This window comes from Schistocerca nitens, chromosome 1 (assembly GCF_023898315.1).
Source record: "Schistocerca nitens isolate TAMUIC-IGC-003100 chromosome 1, iqSchNite1.1, whole genome shotgun sequence".
Classification (NCBI taxonomy): Eukaryota; Metazoa; Arthropoda; class Insecta; order Orthoptera; family Acrididae; genus Schistocerca; species Schistocerca nitens.
The window spans coordinates 606,996,447-607,018,020 of NC_064614.1; the positions used below are offsets into that span (position 1 = coordinate 606,996,447).

At 38.1% G+C, this 21,574-nt stretch overlaps 1 protein-coding gene across 8 annotated transcripts in view; it reads right to left on the reverse strand.

The window, feature by feature from the left end:
* The window catches only part of LOC126256782 (E3 ubiquitin-protein ligase TTC3-like), a 364,962-nt gene that overhangs the window by 227,059 nt on the left and 116,329 nt on the right, over positions 1-21,574 (reverse strand). For all 8 annotated transcript variants that reach the window (XM_049955514.1, XM_049955508.1, XM_049955509.1 and 5 more), the window contains 4 exons: positions 21,037-21,203; positions 20,918-20,957; positions 16,794-16,873; positions 9,340-9,424 (listed from right to left, as the gene is read on the reverse strand). In XM_049955514.1, the coding sequence (XP_049811471.1) occupies positions 9,340-9,424; positions 16,794-16,873; positions 20,918-20,957; positions 21,037-21,203 (372 nt within the window). The remainder of the gene's footprint in view (positions 1-9,339; positions 9,425-16,793; positions 16,874-20,917; positions 20,958-21,036; positions 21,204-21,574) is intronic.

The window sequence follows — 21,574 nt, forward strand, 5'->3', positions numbered from 1 at the left end:
CGCCTTCAGCTATATGCATCAATGTCACCCCTGCATGGTTTCCAATGTCATCTATCGATCTTCTATTAGACAATCGTCTCAGTCTTACCTTTTGGAATCTACAAAAACCTGCTTTATCTATCATCCATTTTCCAAGCTATATGTCCTGCCTATCACTATTTTGCTGTTATTTATTCCCACCACTGTACATTTTATGGTCAATGATATCATCTAATTTCCAGCTTGTTATCTCCATCTCTGATTTACTGTCTGTAAAAATTATTTCTGTGGTTTTCCATGGGTTATTTCCATGGTACTTCTGTAGCAAAGTATTTCCTTCCTGTTTTGCAATTATCTGTTCACATTATGTGACGATAGCACCATAATCAGCACTTTCCATGCTTTGTTCCTGTTTATTTAATTTTTATCTTGTCTAAATGTGGAACATGGTTCATTTAGCTTTATTAGGAATTTTCTTATCCCAAATTAGATTTCTCATTTCTCTGGAGAACCCTGAGGCCTTTTATATCCTGTTGAGTATTTCCCTTTCTACTGTATTGTTCTCAGAGGAGACACTTCCTAAGTATCTGAAGCAGGGAACCAATTTCAATCAACTTTCATAAAAAAAATAAATAAAAAATAAAATAAATAAATAAAAAAATCCTATCTTCAACAATGGTACAACAACTTGTTTTGTCTAGTATTAAAGGATGTTGTTTTCCTTCCCTATAAGTGCTCTATAAAGCTAATAAATACTTAGTATTGCAACTGGTTTTATAACATACGAGGAACGTTGCTGTGGGCGAAACTGGCGTAGTACGCATTTCTGCCGCTAGACACATATGGCGCAACTCATTGCCAGTTTAGTGCTATCTATTTTGTCAACCTGGCTTGTTCTGCTCATCTGCAGTGATTGGTTTTGCTCGTGCTGTTTTGTTCTCGTTTCGGGGTGTTTTTTTTTTTTTTTTTTTTTTTTTTTTTTTTTTTTTTTTTTATGAGAGTAAGTTTAAGTGTACACTGTGCAGCTGTGAAACTTTGTTTTCATGTTGAAAACAGCTTACCAAGATGACGCTTTGGGAAAACTGCACGTGTGTGAGTGGTTTGTTCGATTTAAAAATGGCGACGGCAACTAATGACAAACCTCGTTCTGGACGTCCAACAGCAGCCCAGATTGACAAAAATATTGAAAAAATTCAAGAGCTCGTGCTGACAGGCCCTCAACAGACAAGTGATTACCTGTTAGAGATTTGTGGCAAACAGTGTTCATAAAAGAAAAAAAAATTATTATTATTATTATTATTCCAGCAGACAGGTGACCATGTTTGGATAAAAATGGCATGGTTCCGCTGTCCCACACAACTTACTTGCCTGACCTGGCTCTGTGCGACTTTTTCATGTTTCAATGCATGAAAAGGGGCACGAAAGGAAGGCTCGGTGGAATTTTTTAATGTTTCCACGCATGACAAGGGGCATGGAAGGACGCAGATTTGACAACATTGAAGTAGTAAAAGAAAAAAAAAAGAGGGAGGAGCTGTCAGATATTTCTAAAGATAACTACAAAAAATGTTTCAAACAGTTGTTGATTGGTTTTGGGGGTGAGGAACAAAGAGCGAGGTCATCGGTCCCAGCAGATTAGGGAAGGCTGGGGAAGCAAGTCAGTTGTGCTTTTTCAAAGGAACAATTCTGGCATTTGCCTGACGCGATTTAGAAAATCATGGAAAACCTAAATCAGGATGGCTGGATGCAGGTTTGAACCGTTGGATAGTGGAAGCACCGGAGGGACAAATGTATCAGTTGTAATGGAGAGTATTTTGGAGGGGATAAGATTGTCTTGTAAACAATTTGAAAATATATGGTTTTTAAAAAATAATAACTTTTTGTTTTGGCACCACCTCATATACACTGAGGTCATCAAAACATTGCCGGCCGCGGTGGTCTCGCGGTTCTAGGCGCGCAGTCCGGAACCGTGCGACTGCTACGGTCGCAGGTTCGAATCCTGCCTCGGGCATGGATGTGTGTGATGTCCTTAGGTTAGTTAGGTTTAAGTAGTTCTAAGTTCTAGGGGACTGATGACCACAGCAGTTGAGTCCCATAGTGCTCAGAGCCATTTTTTTCATCAAAACATTGTGTCTTCTTGTTTTTCATGTTTTTCAGTTCTGTCTATAACTCCCACCATTTTAGAGAATGGTGATCAAGACTGAAAGTGACCTGCTGTATTTCTTCACTATGAGGATATTTCAACTATGATCACAATTTGATAATGATGAAGAATATGCTGAAGTTTAAGAAAATCCTCATGAAGAAGCAACATACAAGTAAATGGGATAGAGGCATATGGAGGAATGAGGGTGTACTTTCAGAGTTTTCTGAAGCTGTAGATACAGCAATAACAAATACAACGGTAGAAGTTTAGTTGTCGATGAACAGATATATTTAAAAAGACTAATCACAGATGTTGGGCTAACAGGAACAAAAGAGGAAACTGTGAGAAACTGTAGATAAGAGGAGAAGCACTTCAACTGAGTGATGAAAGGAGAAAATAGAAAAAATATCATGAACAGAAATGAATAGAACAAAACAAGATACTTAGATATGGAATGAATAGGAAGTGCATTCAAGTTAAAGCAAAATGATTGCAGGAAAAAATATAAAGGAATCGAAGTGGAAATTGTCACTGGAAGGACAGATTCAACATATTCAAAATTCAAAATAACTTTTGGGTAATTTAAAAGCCTAATTATCAACACTAAAAGTTTAAAAGAATTCCATGGTTAAAAACAGAGGTGTGAACAAATAGGTGTAAAACAAGTTCATTGTGGGCTGGTATGAGGTGAGGAGGAACTGTCTGCTAATGTGACAGAAGAAGAATGGAGCACTGATTTGCATGCTATAGAGGATCTACTATCAGAGTCATAGTTTAGGAAAATTTGTGAACCAAACTGGCAAAACCGACAGGTAAAATTCCTTCAGGTTTTCTAAAATCTGAACTTGCATATTGTACTCAAGCCTCATCTCCTTACGTAATTTTTACCTGTCTGTGACCAAAGTCCTTGATGCCTCAGGATATGTTCTATCAACAGATCCATTCTTTTAATCAAGTTGAACCATAAATTTCTTTTTCATCATAATATGATTCAGTATCTCCTCGTTAGTTATTTGATCTCTCCATCTATCTAAAACATTTTCCTGCAGTACCATGTTCCAAAAGCTTCTATTCTCTACTTATGTGGACTGTTTATTGTTCACATTTCACTTATATACACGGCTACGCTCCAGACAAATACCTTGAGGTGAGAGTTTACATCTAATGCGTTTTTTTTTTTTTCCTGAAATGCTTTCGTTGCTAATTTTATATCCTCTCCACTTCTGTCATCACCAATTATTTTGCTGCCCAAACAGCAAAACACACACACTATTTTGTCCAACTGTTCTTCTAAGTTCTTTGCCCTCTATGACAGAATTAAAATGTTTTCAGAAAACCTCAACATTTTTTATTTCTTCTCCCCGAACTTTGACTCCTTTTGCAAATTTTTATTCGGTTGCATTTACCAGTTTTCCATGTTTTCCATAAATAATTAGAATCAGTGTTTGCAACTGTGACTTATTAAAATGACAGTTTATCGATGGAGATAGGGGCCTAATCAATTTTTGAAAATATAATGTAATTGGATAAGGAAAAAAAGTCTGCTCACCAAGTGGTAGCAGGAGAACACACATATGACAAGTAATACGTATGCAAGCTTTCAGAGCCACTAGCTCCTCCTCCCGGTAGAAGGGTTGAAGAGGAAGGAAGAGGAGTGAAGGAAAAGGCTTGGTGAGGTTTAGGGCAAGGGATAGACTTCAGAAAAGTCACCCAGATAGATTTTTTTATTCGTCCAATTACATTATAAAATGATAGTTTGCTATTATTCACACCTGTCAGCTCCTGCCTTTCTAGGAATAGGAATAACTACATCATTCTTGAAGTCTGAGGATCTTTCACCAGTTTAATATATTGGCACAACACATGGAATAGTTCTGTGATGACTGGCTCTCCCAATACATCAACAAATATGAGGGTATGTCATCCATTCCAGTATACTTGTTACAACATAGATATTTCAGTGCTCTATCAAATTCTTCATGCAATATCTTTTCATCAGCTACTTCCTATTCTTTTTCAATTATATTACTTTGAAGTCCATTTCCCTTGTATTTCATTTCTATATATTCCTTTCACCTTTCACCTCTCCTTTCTTTGCTTAGTCTAGATTGCCATCAAAGCCATCAATGTTCATACTGACACTTCTCTTTTCTTCAAAAAAGTCTTTAAATTTTCTAAAGACTGCATTAACCTTTCACCTAGCCATGCAAGCCACTACAGCCTTGCGTTTGTCCACTAAACATTCTTTCTTAGACATTTTGCACTGCCTGTCAACCTCATTTCTATATGTCTGTACTTCCTTTCAACTGTTTGATTTGTTGCAGTTTTAAATTTTCTCCCACTGTCAATAAAATTCAATAACTCATGTTATCCAAGGGATTCTGACCAGGATTTGTCTTTTGCCTATCTGATCTCCTGCTGGCTTCACTATTTCATCTCTCAAAGCTACCCTTCATCTATAGTTGCACCCCTTTCCACTGTTTCAGTCAACTGTTACCTCATACTCCCCATGAAACCCACAACCACCTCTGATTCTTTCAACTTATCTAAGCCCATTTCCTTAATTTTCTAGCATTTGCAGTTTCTTCCATTTTAATCTACAGTTTACTAGCACTGAATTGTGGCCAGTGTCCATATCTGCCCTTGAAAATGTCTTACAATTTAAAATCTGGTTTTGAAATCTCTGACTTACCTTTACATAATCAATCTGAAACCTTCCAGCGTCTCCAGATCTCTTCCACATCTATAATCATATTTCACGATTCATCAATGAATGAAATGTGCTCTGTGCATAATTCCACCAGGCAGCTTCCACTTTCATTCCTTTGCTGCAGTCCGCTTTTACCTACTATTTTCCCTTCTCTTCCTTTTCCTACTGTCAAATCCAGGCCCCATTATAATTAAATTTTCATCTCCCTTAACTATCTGGATCATTTCCTTTATCTCATCTTATATTCTTTCAACCTCTTCATCATCTATGGAGCCAGTTGGCATATAAACTTTTGCTTCTGCAGTGACTCTTGGGTTTATATCTATTTTGTCTACAATAATTCAGTCACTGTTCTGTTCTTAATAATCTACCTGCATTCCTATTTTTTTTATTCGTGTTAGAACTCCTCTTGCATTATCCCCTATTTTATTTTTATTTATAGCCATTCACTCACCTGAGTTCTTTCTGCCACCATAATTCACTAATTTGCGCTATTCTAAACTTCCAACTATCCATTCCTCTTTCTAAATTCTTTAAGAAACCCACTCGATTAAAGGGATCCAACATTTCATGCTCTAGCCCATAGAATGCTAGTTTTGTAGCTTCCGATTACATCCTCCTGAGTAGTCCCCATCTAGGGATGTAAACAGGGGACTATTTTACCTCTGGAACTCTTGACCCAAGGGGCTGCTATAATCGATAACCCATACACCGAGATGACAAAAGTCATGGTATAGACACAGATGGTGGTAGTATTGTATATATGAGGTATAAAAGAGCAGTGCATTGGTGCAGCTGTCATTTGTACTCACATGATTCATGTGAAACCATTTCCAATGTGATTATGGGTGAATGACAGGAATTAACAGACACTGAATACAGAATGGTAGTTGGAGCTAGACACATGGGACCATCCATTTTGGAAATCGTTACGAAATTCAATATTCTGAGATCAATTGTGTAAAGAATGTGCCAAGAGTACAAACTGCATGTGTAGCCTTTCACCACGGACAACGTTGAGGCTGGAGGCATTCATTTAATGACTGAGACCAGCAACATTGCCCACAGACAAGCAACACTGCGTGGAATAACTGCAGAAATCAATGTGGGACGTATGATGAACATATCTGTTAGGACAGTGAGACAAAATTTGGCATTAACGGGCTTTGGTAGCAGACTACAGAAATGAGTGTCTTTGCTAACAGCACAATATTGTCTGCAGCATCTCTACTGGGTGAGAGACAATATCAGTTGGACCCTAGACGACAGATAAACTGTCACCTGGTCAGACAAATCCTGATTTCAGTTGGTAAGAGCTGACAGTAGGATTCTAATTTGACATAGACCCTACAAAGCCATGGACCCAAGTTGTCAACAAGGCACTATGCAGCTGTTTGCAACAGAATTTTTATGGATGACAGTTAGCCATGCCGTCGAGCCACAATTGTTTGCGAGTGGCTTGAAGAACATTCCGGACATTTTGAGAATGATTTCGCCACCTAGATGACCCAACATAAATACCATTGAACATTTGTGGGACATAATCGAGAGGCCAGGTCATGCATGATGTCCTGCACCGGCAACACTTTTGCGATTATGGATGGCTATAGAGGCAGAACGGCTCAATATTTCTACAGACCTGATAATATACAAGATGTGCATGGATCACAAGGAAACCACAAGGGGATAATCATAATGGAAGAACAAGAGTAAGTGTTCAAACTAAAAAGGGCACAATGGAGGAGGGTAGGCTTGCATCTATTGTTAAACCTGTACATGAAACGCCACAGGAAACAGCAGAAAAATTTGGGAATGTGATGAAAATTATGGGTGAAAGGATATCAATTGTAACAATCATTGAGGATCTTATCACCTCTGTGAAAGTGAGGGAGAATTAAAGGATGTGTTGAATGGAAGGAATAGTCTATTGGGTGCAGAATACAGAATGAGAAATAAAAAAAGGGAGATGAAAGTATTAGAGACCACCAGGAGTGAAACTAGTAACAAACTTAACTTCAAAATTGGAATAGCTGACAAAATGTGAAAATTCTGCTACTTTGGAAGTATATAACACTTGATCGCCTAGTGGGATCTACTCAGGAAAATGTCATCATCAGGAGAAACAAAACTGGTGTTCTATGGATCTGAGCAAGGAGTGTTTGATCCCTTAATCACTTAGACAGGTTAGAAAATTTAAAAAGGGAAATGGATAGGTTGATGTCAGCTGTAATGGGAATTACGAAGTTCGGTGACAGAAGGGACAGGACTTCTGGTCAGCTGAATACAGGATTATAAATACAAAATCAAATAGGGGTAATGCAGGAGTAGGTTTAATAATGAATAAGAAAACAGGAATGTAGATGAGCTACTATGAACAGCATAGTGAACGCATTACCATAGACAGACACAGCCAGCAGATGACATTCTGTGAGGACTACTGATGATAGCCTTGGGAGAGCCAGCTATGAGAAACTCTTCCGTCTGGTGTGGAAGATGTATGAGACTGGCCAAATACCCTCAAACTTCAAGGCGACCATAATAATTACAATTCCAAAATACTAATATTAATCCTTTACAGAAAAATGAAAAATTGGTAGAAGTTGATCTCAAGAAAGATCAGTTTTGATTCTGGAGAAATGTAGGAACATGTGAGGCAGTACGATCATGCAAGGCAATACTGACACTGCTGCTTATCTTAGAAGATAAGTTAAAGAAAAACAAACCTATGTTTATAGCATTTGTTGACTAAGAGAAAGCTTTTGATAATGTTGACAGGAATGATGAAAAAATGGTTCAAATGGCTCTGAGCACTATGGGACTCAACTGCTGAGGTCATTAGTCCCCTAGAACTTAGAACTAGTTAAACCTAACTAACCTAAGGACATCACAAACATCCATGCCCGAGGCAGGATTCGAACCTGCGACCGTAGCGGTCTTGCGGTTCCAGACTGCAGCGCCTTTAACCGCACGGCACTTCGGCCGGCAGGAATAATGACTGTGAAATTCCGATAGTAGCAGGGGTAAAAATAGAGGAAGCAAAAGGCTCTTTGCAACTTGTACAGAAACTGGATGGCAGTTGTGGAAGTCGAAAAGAAGCACTGGTTGAGTAGGGAGTGAGACAGGGTTGTAGCCTATCACCGATATTATTCAGTACATACACTGAGCAAGTTGTAAAGGAAACAAAAGAAAAATTTGCTTACAGATTAAAGTCCAGGGAGAAGAAATAAAAAACTTTGATATTTGTCAAAGACATTGTAATTCTGTCAGACACAGCTTCTAATCAAATCAAGTGATGCTGAGGGAATTAGATTACGATAATGGCCATAGTGAGGATATAAATCGTAGATTGGCAATGGCAAGGAAAAGCATATCTGAAGAAGAACAATGGGTTTTATTGTTTGATTTGTGAAGAAGGGAAACTTATTAACAGTGAATAGAGATTTACATATTGGGAAGTCTCTTCTGAAAGTATTTGTATGGAATGTAGCCATGTATGGAAGTGAAACATGGTGATAAACAGTATAGATGAGAAGAGAATAGACGCTTCTGAAATACAGTGGTACAGAAAAATGCTGAAGATCAGATTGGTAGATAATGTAACTAATGAGAGGGTGGTGACCAGAACTGGGGAGACAAGAAAATTATGGCACAATTTGAGTAAAAGAAAAGATTGTTTGATAGAACACATTCCAAAACATCAAGGGATCCCAAGTTTAATATTGGAGGGCAGTTTGTGTGTGTATGTGGGAGGGGGAATTTTAGAATGTAGAGGGAGATCAAAGAGGCGAATATAGTAAGCAGATTCAGAAGGATGTAAATTGCAGCATTTATTCAGATATTAAGAGGTTTGTACAGGGTAGAGCAGCATGGAAAGCTGCATCAAACCTGTCTTCGGACTGATGGCTGCCACAACAACAATTTATGGGCAAAGCAAGGCGGATATGAAAAGCGGATTGGCACTAGAAAAGACAACATTTCTCACCAAAAGAAATCCAGTAGTGTCAAACATGAGTCTCAATTTGTGAAATTTCTTACAATTATGTCTGCAGCACAGCATCCTATTGTTGTTAACCATAGACTGCAAGAAAATTGGAAAAGTGAATCATAGACACTAAGAAATTTGGAAAAGAAAAATCCTGAAGTGTTTCACATGTGGTGCTATGGAAAGATACTGAGTCTCAACTGAAATTATAAGAAATTAGATGGCTCTTGGCACTAGAAATGAAACACACAGGAAACACTGACCAGAGAACAAACAGGGCGATAGGAAGTGTGCTAAGACATCAGGGAATAACTAGGGTGCTAGAGATAGCAGTAGAGGAAAATCTGATGGGAGAAATAGAAACTGGAAAATAAATAAATCATTTAAGACATCACTTGTTATGTATATTGGAATTTTCATAGAACTTAATTTTGCACTCACAAATCTGACATGTTCTTATAATAATTAGTCAAGCCACAAGTAACTTAGCTCCTATAACTTATCAATGAAGAAAAATATACTTACAAAATCCCGTGGAGAATATCCAAAATTTCTCTTTCGCAAGAACCCAAGTCTCTTGATTCTGGGGCTAAGCTCGTCAGTTCCAGAACTAAAAGGAAATAAATTTTTGTATGTAAAACCTCTCTCTCATATAAGAGAGGACAGACAAGTGGGGGTACGCAAAAAGGTAAAAGCATTTTTAAAATTGTCCAGTACAAATATGAATAATTATGGATGAAACCACATTGAGTCACATTTTAGAGAGGAAACCATTTCATCATTCAGTTGAATGACAGGCACCAACAAGGTCACAGTACTGATAATTCATTCAATACATCACAAACAAACACTGCATTGTAATGAATGGTTAAGCTATACGGATCAACAGCCATTCTTCATTGGACACTGGCATAGTATGGAGCACACGGAAGCCACTGCACAGAGTATGAACCATTAATTTATGAGTTTTACACATTATTGGAATATTGGAAAGCAGAAATAAATAAATGCAACAGATGAAGGCCAATCTGGAAGTTCATTAATGTCAAGCAAGTTGAAACAAACAGAAAATGTATCCTTTAAATAAAGATTACCAGTAATCGAACAATGGAAAATCCAGGATGGAATGCAACAACACCAGAGAAGGAAAGTTGCTACTCACCATATAGCGGAGATGCTGACTTGCGATAGGCACAATAAAAAGATTCACACACTCATAGCTTTTGGCCATTAAGGCCTTTGTCAGCAATATACACACATGCACACACACACACACACACACACACACACACACACACACACTCACACAAACACAACTTGCACACACGTCTGCAGTCTCGGAGAGCTGTGTAGTTTCAGCTCTCTGAGACTGCTGACAAAGGCCTTAAAGGCTCTCTTTCAACTATGAAAAAAATGACAATTTTGCACTTACTAAGAAGTAAAAAGTAGTTTAAAATAAAAGTTACAGTTTTTGTATGTTTACAAAATAAATTGACTTCCTTCATGGAAGTGGCTATGCAACAATGCCTCTGAAAAGACATTACTAGTGCAGCTCGCAGCATATTAAATAACTGTTACTACTGAACCCTGCTTATTAGTTCGAACAAAGTTGACATATTAAACTTGTACAGGGTCAAAAATATCATCAGATAGTGAGACATTTTTAATTTTGTCATCACAACTATTTTTAAGAAATTGGAAATGAAACAAAAGAATAATAAGGTATCCAATAGAAGGAGAGGATTCATTAGTTCAGAAATGAGCAGGAGGAGGAGGAGGAGGAGGAAGGGACTGACACACAATTTCCATACAACACACATTCTTTATTTTACACTGTAAGTATCACTGTGAATTATGCCTTCCACTACACAACCCCTTTTTCATTTTATGAGATTTTCTTGCAGCAGAGCAAGAGTGGAGCTTTGGTTGATTCTTTGTTTATGTGACTATTTCTTTTTTCTTACTAGTGAGAAACTACAAACTTTGAACATTTATATCTGTTGGATTATTAATAATACTGGCATTACCTGTTGATATGATCATTTGTGAATTAGCTATTTATAGCTTACAAGTTATGCAAGTCACAACTTTGTTCACATACTTCAGCTGTTGAATTGTATCTCCCCCAGCATCTGATTATCACTTGCAATGGCACCCCACCACTACCACTGTCCCCTCCCATGCTATACCACCTGCTCAGATAGGGAACAAGTTACACTGGGCACATTCTGCCACTATGTTGGTACTTTTGTAGCAAACAATTTTTGTTTTAGTGTTTCTGTCTAAATAAACATTAAAATCCATGACTTAACCTAAATTACATAGCATGAAGGTTTCATACCACACAATTCTGAGAATGAATTATTCAAACAATATTTAGATTTGAGCAACAACAGACTTCCCTAGCCCAGAATTCTTAATACAAATTAAATGAACTTGGGAACAAGGTTTGAAATCTGATGATGTTCCTAACATTGAATTAACTATCTCATTTGGTAATTGCAGATTTGTCACAATAATGAAACATTCCAGAGATCAATGCAAAACATACCACAATAAAATATCTGAAAACAGCAGTCTTCAAACATAGTTGTCAGCATTTCCACACAAGCCATGAGACAATGAATAGCAATGTGGTCTCTCAAACGCAGTATTTTTTCCATTTTGATAACTGAGACTGAAGGAAATCCCATATTTATCACAACATAGAAATCACACCTATATTTTATCGAAAGTGTTTCATGACCACTTCTACATTACTCAGATTACAAAAAACTTAATTTCTTCTCTATCCTCCGTACAAACCAGAGTGCTTTGTTATATCCACTGATGTACACAGCAAAGTACTGACATTCTATCCAAGCCTTCAGTATCATCAATATTGCATAATTTATCCTCACTGTTCCTCCCTGTGAGTTTTTCCAGTGTTTCTTTCTCAGTGGAACACAAGAATGCACCATTTTAATGCATATATAACATTTGCCCTGATTATATTAAAGGGAAAAAATCACTTCAAAAAACTAATAAAATTACAAGGAGCTGGTCATCACATCCTAGAACTGCCAATATAAGTACTTAAAGTGCATAATACTAACCTACTTTTTGCAATTCCTAAGTTCTTTCTTCAGAGAAAACTGAGGGGTTGGATGAGAAACACTGGAAAAGGGTAAATGCAAATTTAGACCCTAATTTAAAGGTACCCACATGCTGTGAGGGCAAGGAATGACAAATATTGAATGCTAAGATTAAGATTTTCTACTTTTAGTGTTTTTATTGGTTAGGAATTTCGTCTCCTGAAGAAAGGTATTTAGTAGACATTCTGCTGTCTCCTTGAAATTTTTAAATATTTACTCTGATTACACGGAAGAGAAAAGCAATAAGAGTAGCACTCTGTCTACACGGACAAGCGCTTGGACACAAAGCAAAGTTAAAAACAGCAACATAAGACCACATCACACAAACATTCAAATAGAATTCAATTCAGTGGCCCAAAATCTGAAAAGTTACTTGGAGTTTTGGAAAGGAGATTGGCAGTGCCTGTGAACACACTCACAGCAAGTAGGTATCTTAACAACAACACATCTTAATGTATCCACAGCATTCAATAAGCCAGCCGCTGTGGCTGAGCGGTTCTAGGCGCTTCAGTCCGGAACCGTGCTGCTGTTACGGTTGCAGGTTTGAATCCTGCCTCGGACAAGGATGTGTGTGATGTCCTTAGGTTAGTTAGGTTTAAGTAGTTCTAAGTCTAGGGGACTGATGACCTCAGATGTTAAGTTCCATAGTGCTTAGAACCAACCATTCAGTACCTGGCTAGTGGGCAGAAGTAAATATGTTTACAGCACTTGAGAAAAAGCATAATATGCTTAACTGTCGAACAAATGTGCTGGGGTATATTGTTTTGTTTCGTTTTGTTTCAGGGCCAAAAATAGCTAAGGTCATATGTGCCCATGTCAGTGTTGGGGCTAGAGTACCCCACATTTACTTTTTGCTAGTGGCAACACTGCTCTATGTAAGAGATTACTGATGTGCTAAACATTCCTCTATTGTTGTCTCGGCCACCGATCATTGCTGTTAGTTTTACTGTGTCAGTCTCTGCGTGCATATGTTTATGAGACACTGTTGGCACAATGCTACTGTTGTGTAAAGTACCCCCTGTGTCTGGCCCCGCAAGTAAACAAATAGTAACCACGTACATGCAAACATGTGTAGTTATTTATACCAGATCAGAAGTTTGAAAAAATTAGTTAGTTTTTTACTTATCCATGCTGGAAGAAATAGACAAAATTCTGCAGGAGTTGTTGGATAAGTCTGATGGGTTAGATCATGCAGAAATAAGAATACAGTGAAAGCATTTCCTAGTACCGGTAGCAATGCGGATGACCTCAGTAATGAAATTTCCGCTTTTCATAAAACGACAGACAACAGCACGATAGATGATACTATCACTTGTACAAATTTGTATGTACAGAAAATAGCGAATCATCACAGTATCCTCTAGACAGAGATGCAAAGACAACATCCCAAACTGAAAGAGTTGCTTTACTGGGATATTTATATCTACGGGAATAAAGAGAGGACATCACACTTACACACTCAAGCTATGGAATTCGGATGAAACAGGAATGAAATTTCTAAGAGCACGTATAAGTTACAAGAGATTATTGTTTTTACTCCAATTTATGTGATTTGATGACAACAGCACATGAGCTAAAAGAAGAATAGAGAAACTAGCTGCCATTCATCATTTCTTGCAGCCAGACAAACTAGCTGGCATCCATCCTGTCTTGTAGCCGTTTATTCTCAACTGCAGAAATTCATACAACCTGGGGACCTATGTCACTACAGATGGAAAAATGGAGGCTCTCTGAGGGCTCTGCAGTTTCATACAATATATTCCCAATAAGCCAGCAGAATATTCAAGATCCTTGCTGGGTCAACTCAAAAACATTTTTTACAAATGACTTGGATATACTGAGTACAACAAGAAGATGGTCTACACCAGGCCTCAAACAAGCCAAGCGACATAGAGGTGTGCCTGATTCCTGACACTGAAAGTAGCAATAGAAACGTCACATTTGATAATTGATACACCAGTTACCCTTTGGTGACATCTCTCCTACAGAAGCAGCTCACTTGTATCAGCACCCTGAAGAATGAAAGAGAAAGCAAAACACCAGTTGCATTTCAGGTAAGCAACAATCAAAAAGCTGGGTCTTCAAGTTCTGGATAAAACAAACAAGCCTGAAATAATAATGGACTACAACATGACAAAAGGAGGTAATGAGTACGACATCTTGACACAATGAGGTGATGGTTAATGCACATATTTTGCTCTTTCATGAACGTAGCAGGAATCAATGCACAGACTTTGTACTCCTCAAATCCAAAAAAAACTCGCATTATGCAAAAAGAATTTTTTTTAAGAATTTAGCAATGGCGTTAATGAAGCCCCCTCTAACTGAAAGACCCAAAATAATGTGTCTGACTGGTGACATTTCCACATTCTAGATTAAATATTGAGAACTCTAAGAAAAGAAAGACGCAGGTCTGTCTGCTTCTCAAGGATCAGCAACCAAGAAACGTGGGAGGTGTGTAACGCATGGTTGATCAAAAGACGTACTGACAATCATTATACGTAATATGTGCAAAAAGTTAGCTTGCAAGATACATGTAATAACTGCTTATACTTGCAAAACTGCAACAATTAAGTCCTCTATTCAATTGCGACTTATGTTCATGAGGCCTAAAATATGGAGACACGTACTAAATGAAAAATAAAGTAAGTCAACCTCAGGTGAAATACCTTGTGTTAACTTTTCATTACATAATTAAATTTTACCTTAAAAAGTTCAAGTAATCAACCAGGGTCACAAAAAGCATAGTATTAAAATGCTCAATAGCAGTAGTCATAAAATACACCATTTTCTTAAAGTATGAGATTGTGTTATGTAAACTATGTTCTGGGGTATTTTATACCTCGTACGCCTGCTCGACTAATGAAAATGTGACACGCTTACTCGGTGGTTAAGTGCTCATACAGGCCACAGGTTCACCTAGAGTCTGAATGACCCAATCCTATTTCCCAACTATTTCGACTTTTTGTCCTGAAGATTGAATCTATTCAAAAAGCTGGGGGTGTTGATTTCTATTTACAGTATTTTTATCAGCAACATTTGGAGTTGCAACTCCTGGAAGTAAGTTATTTTAATAAAAAGGATTTATAGTTATTATTTAATTTATGATGTGAAAAACAATTCCCTATTTCAAGTAAGACCGATCAAAGCCATATCTCAAGCATTATGACTTACCCTTTTGGAATCCTCTAATTGGCCGTCCCCTAGTACTACCAATTAGAGGATTGCTATTAAAGATTCAAGTGTACAGTACTTGGTGAATATCTACTGTTAAAATTTTATTCATGCTGGATGCAGACAAACATTATGATTTATTATGCAATGAAAATAAAGAGAACTTTGTCCTAATTTTTATGACAAAATCACATGAGCACTTCACATTGGCATAACTTGTTTTAAACAGCGAGTGGTCACTTTTACACTAAAGGCAAATTCTTCAAGTGATAACAAGCCATTGCAATTGAAACATTACATTACTGCTTGAAGCACATGCCTTTAATCTGAAGACGATTACAGCTAGTGAAACACTCATGTGATTCTGTTACAAAAAATATAAAAAAATAAAATAACACAATCACTTATCTTCATGGACAGTATGTCTTTATCCAATAAACAGAAAAGCAGCAATGTGTAGGTTTCATTCACTAAATGTATTACCTATTTCAAGGTTGTGGGAAGCTTCTAGCTGTTGTTGTCACTGTCAAGTTTTGGTCAACTGAAGTCCAGGAAGAATCATTTAGCTCAATAACTTTGTCATTCTATTAGTTTCTAAGCAGTAATGATTTCATATGAAGAAATGGAAACAAAGAAAGAAAAAGGGAAAAAACTGAGTTTCAGCACTGCATGAACACTATATGCACTGTATAGGATACCTACGCTTACCCATACAGACAACAGCCATTTACAGCTCAAGTGACACCCCAAAAATCTCTAAGATAACTAAAAACTGAACTAAACACACTAAAAAGCCTGAGGATATTTTAATCAAATCTATAATTAGAGCAAGAGATGGTAAAATAAGACTCTCTTTTTCAGATGGGAACAAATAGTTTCAATACTGTAAGATATATGAATAACCAGAGGATGCACACTTACAGTATGGAATATACAAATGGGAACCAATCATCATATGACACCACCTATCATTCACAAGGGCCGTCACAGATAAAATGACAAAGCTCACTGGCCAGTTCACACAGTAACACAGCTGTGACATCTCATTCACTGCTTGATTATTATTTTATTATTCCATTTTTTTCTAAGCAAATGGCCTTGCCGTAGTGGTAACACAAGTCCCTGTCAGATCACAGAAGATGAGTATTATTGGCTAACACTTGGACGGATGACCAGCCAGTCTACTGAGCACTGTTGGCAAATGGTGCACACTCAGCCCCTGTGAGGCAAATTGAGGAGCTACTTAATTGAGAAGTAGTTGCTCCAGTCACAATAACTGACAACAGCCGGGAGAGAGCCCCTCCCCCCACCCACCCACCCCAAATCTGTATCCAGTGGCGCCAATAGGGTGAGGATGGCATGGTGGTTGGTCAGTACTATTGGGCCTTCCGAGGCTTTTTCGGATGGAATTTAGTATATGTTTTTGAGATCTCTGACATTTATGCCTGCTAGACTTAATTTGTAAAGTCAACTATTTCTAGCTGTTTCTCACTGTAACTTTGTTTTTAAATTTCCTCAATGTGTCTTCCCATTGCTGTGGATAAACTATGTACATTTAAAAGAAAATGAATGGAGCACATTCTACAGTGATATTGAATTCACAGATATAAATCAAAACTTGAAAGCTCCAGAGAGATTTTTTTATGTTAGTAAATGTATGTTAATACTTACACTAACTTAACAGATGAAATCTGTAGTGGTTCTGCAGTCTGCTCCGACAATTTTCTCTCCTTAGGTGCCCTCCTTTTTGGCTAAAATAGTTTAGAAAATGATGAAACATATCATCATAATTATTCCAAATACTAAAAATAACTATAAATCACTTCATCTCCAAAGTGGAGCTAAATACTAATAACTAAAAAAAGTGAGATACTGTACTTAAAAGTTGGCAAGAAATCTACACATGAGGTTACAAAAACATAGCTCTGAAACAGGATAGATTGCTACTCATTACAAAGAGGAGATGTTGAGCAGCAGACAAGTACACTGAAAGAAGACTGTTGGATATTATAATCTCTGTTACAGGCTCCTTCTTCAGATATGGAAAAAACACACACATACACACTTTCATAAACGGACAACTATCTCACACATGGCTACTGTACACTCTGGGTGCTAATGTCCGACTAGTGAGCAGTGGTATCAGCTGGGGTGTGAATGTGTATGTGTTCTCCTTTCTTTTCTGTAGAATGTAATAACTGAAAGCTTAGTGTTTAACAGTCTTTTCACTGTGTCTGCATGCAACTGAACTTTGTCATCTTTATAGTTAAGTAGCAATCTACCCTTTTCGTAGTTGTTAATATTCCAACTGCTTACCAACTGCTCACTGAAATATGCAATTCAGACTCATGCTATCTGATCATAGTTACATACATGGACAGCCTCTGGAATACACATACAGGGTTTTACAAAAAGGTACGGCCAAACTTTCAGGAAACATTCCTCACACACAAATAAAGAAAAGATGTTATGTGGACATGTGTCCGGAAATGCTTACTTTCCACGTTAGAGCTCATTTTAGTTTCGTCAGTATGTACTCTACTTCCTCGATTCACCGTCAGTTGGCCCGACTGAAGGAAGGTAATGTTGACTTCGGTGCTTGTGTTGACATGCGACTCATTGCTCTACAGTACTAGCATCAAGCACATCAGTACGTAGCATCAACAGGTTAGTGTTCATCACGAACGTGGTTTTGCAGTCAGTGCAATGTTTACAAATACGGAGTTAGCAGATGCCCATTTCATGTATGGATTAGCACGGGGCAATAGCCGTGGCGTGGTACGTTTGTATCGAGACACATTTCCAGAACGAAGGTGTCCTGACAGGAAGACATTCGAAGCAATTGATCGGCGTCTTAGGGAGCACGGAACATTCCAGCCTATGACTCGCGACCGGGGAAGACCTAGAACGACGAAGACACCTGCAATGGACGAAGCAATTCTTCGTGCAGTTGACAATAACCCTAATGTCACCGTCAGAGAAGTTGCTGCTGTACAAGGTAATGTTGACCATGTCACTGTATGGAGGGTGCTACGGGAGAACCAGTTGTTTCCGTACCATGTACAGCGTGTGCAGGCACTATCAGCAGCTGATTGGTCTCCACGAGTGCACTTCTGCGAATGGTTCATCCAACAATGTGTCAATCCTCATTTCAGTGCAAATGTTCTCTTTATGGATGAGGCTTCATTCCAACGTGATCAAATTGTAAATTTTCACAATCAACATGTGTGGGCTGACGAGAATCCGCACGCAATTGTGCAATCACGTCATCAACACAGATTTTCTGTGAACGTTTGGGCAGGCATTGTTGGTGATGTCTTGATTGGGCCCCATGTTCTTCCACCTACGCTCAATGGAGCACGTTATCATGATTTCATACGGGATAGTCTACCTGTGCTGCTAGAACATGTGCCTTTACAAGTACGACACAACATGTGGTTCATGCACGATGGAGCTTCTGCACATTTCAGTTGAAGTGTTCGTACGCTTCTCAACAACAGATTCGGTGACCGATGGATTGGTAGAGGCGGACCAATTCCATGGACTCCACGCTCTTCTGACCTCAACCCTCTTGACTTTCATTTATGGGGGCATTTGAAAGCTCTTGTCTACGTAACCCTGGTACCAAATGTAGAGACTCTTCGTGCTCGTATTGTGGACAGCTGTGATACAATACGCCATTCTCCAGGGCTGCATCAGCGCATCAGGGATACCATGCGACAGAGGGTGGATGCATGTATCCTCGCTAACGAGGACATTTTGAACATTTCCTGTAACAAAGTGTTTGAAGTCACACTGGTACGTTCTGTTGCTGTGTGTTTCCATTCCATAATTAATGTGATTTGAAGAGAAGTAATAAAATGAGCTCTAACATGGAAAGTAAGCGTTTCCGGACACATGCCCACATAACATATTTTCTTTCTTTGTGTGTGAGAGTGTTTCCTGAAAGTTCGGCCGTACCTTTTTGTAACACCCTGTAAATCCACAGATACAACATTCTATTTTCTGAGAGTTACAAATACTCTCTTTCAAATTCTGAAGGTGGTAGGGGTAAAATACAGGGAGCAAAAGGCTATTTACAATTTGTACAGAATCCAGATGGCAGTTATAAGAGTCAAGGGACATGAAAGGGAAGCAGTGGTTGGGAAGGGAGTGAGACAGGGTTGTAGCCTGTCCCCGATGTTATTCAATCTGTATAATGAGCAAGCAGTAAAGGAAACAAAAGAAAAATTCGGAGTAGGTACTAAAATCCACGGAGAAGAAATAAAAACTTTGAGGTATGCCAATGACATTGTAATTCTGTCAGAGACAGCAAAGGACTTGGAAGAGCAGTTGAACGGAATGGATAGTGTCTTGAAAGGAGGATGTAAGATGAACATCAACAAAAGCAAACCAAGGATAATGGAATCTAGTCGAATTAAGTCAGGTGATGCTGAGGGAATTAGATTAGGAAATGAGACACTTAAAGTAGTAAAGGAGTTTTGCTATTTGGGGAGCAAAATAACTGATCATGGTCGAAGCAGAGAAGATATAAAATGTAGACTGGCAATGGCAAGGAAAGCATTTCTGAAGAAGAGAAATTTGTTAACATAAAGTATAGACTTAAGTGTCAGGAAGTCGTTTCTGAAAGTATTTGTATGGAGTGTACCCATGTATGGTTGTGAATCATGGACAATAAATAGTTTGGACAAGGAGAGAATAGAAGCTTTCGAAATGTGGTGCTACAGAAGAATGCTGAAGATTAGATGGGTAGATCACATAACTAATGAGGGGGTATTGAACAGAAGTTGGGAGAAGAGGAGTTTGTGGCACAACTTGACTAGAAGAAGGGATCGGTTGGTAGGACATGTTTTGAGGCATCAAGGGATCACCAATTTAGTATTGGAGGGCAGTGTGGAGGGTAAAAATCGTAGAGGGTGACCAAGAGATGAATACACTAAGCAGATTCAAAAGGATGTAGGTTCCAGTAGGTACTGGCAGATGAAGAAGCTTGCACAGGATAGAGTAGCATGGAGAGCTGCATCAAACCAGTCTCTGGACTGAAGACCACAAAAAAAAAAAAAACAATAACAACAACAACAAATACTTCAATCAATCTTTATTATATCTGTGCAGAAAAATGTTCCATGACATCAAGGAAACATCATTAGTCAATTCTGATGCACACAGAACTAACTACTACCTTCACAGACACATAGTACTGAATTATTTAACTGGCCTCTGATATGTAGTTCTAAGTAAATAACAGTCTTTGCTTCAGTTATCCAAGTAGCTTTCATTGTTCTAAGGAGTTCTCAAATGTTATCAGTCCCTCCCGCACCCGTACTCTGCTACTATTATCTCTCTCCCTTTCTGCCCCATACCTCTCCTGTACCCACTACCCACCTTAGTCGAGAGTGCTACTCCTGCAGTCAGGCCTTAGTATGGCCATGTGTGTAACCTGTGTGTGTGTGTGTGTGTGTGTGTGTGTGTGTGTGTGTGTTTGTGTGTGAATTGGGGGGGGGGGGCAGTTCTACATCTGGAGGAGGATGCTACAGTAGTTTATAATACCTAACACTCTTCTTTAAATGTGCCTGTCTGACACTCAATGCCTCATCTATGTGGCAAGCTGCAATCTATCTTATTTCACATTATCATTATTCCAGCCCAGATTTACAACTGTATGTAAAGTTGAACGGAAGTGATTTCTATCCTTTACTGATTGTAATTTCACGTCAGAAACACCACAAAATTATTGATGAAAAGCTACATTCATCCTGTAAAAGTGTTTCATTATCAGATATTACAAATTTTACCTCCTTTTCAATTGCAGCTGTGGGTTTCTCTTTCTTCTTTCTGAAAAGAACAATTAGAAAACATGTTAGACATATTTCTGGAAACATGAGATATGAACACAACAATGTAATATACAAACCTGTTCTTTTTAGAATCTTTTACAACATTATCATTCTTCTTCATTTCCTTTGGATAGCAGCTTTTAAGTTCTGCATCTTCTCCAAAAATTTCTATCCTTATTATTACAGATGGGACATTTTCAGAAGTCACACAGTCTGCAGTTGGACACTGCATGCCCAGCATACCCTATGGTGAGAAATAATCTATAATTTACAAAAAATCACCTTTATCTTTTGTTATGTAATTATTAATATGATGACAACTGTCAATAACATTATAAGCATTACAAGGAGAAATGACACAGAAATACACATGTTCCTAATTCCACAACCATTGATTGAAGTACACGTAAGGTAATGTTAAAAAGAGGTGAGGACTGATAATGTTGTTCCATTATTATCTGGTGTCACCATTAGAGATGGCAAGAATAACTCAGAACAGATATCAGTCACTGAGTATTTGCAGATGGTGTAGGAACAGATAATTTAATAACTGCTAACACTGCTTACCATCTACAATTATGAAATGGATACATTGCTACTCACCATGAAGATGAC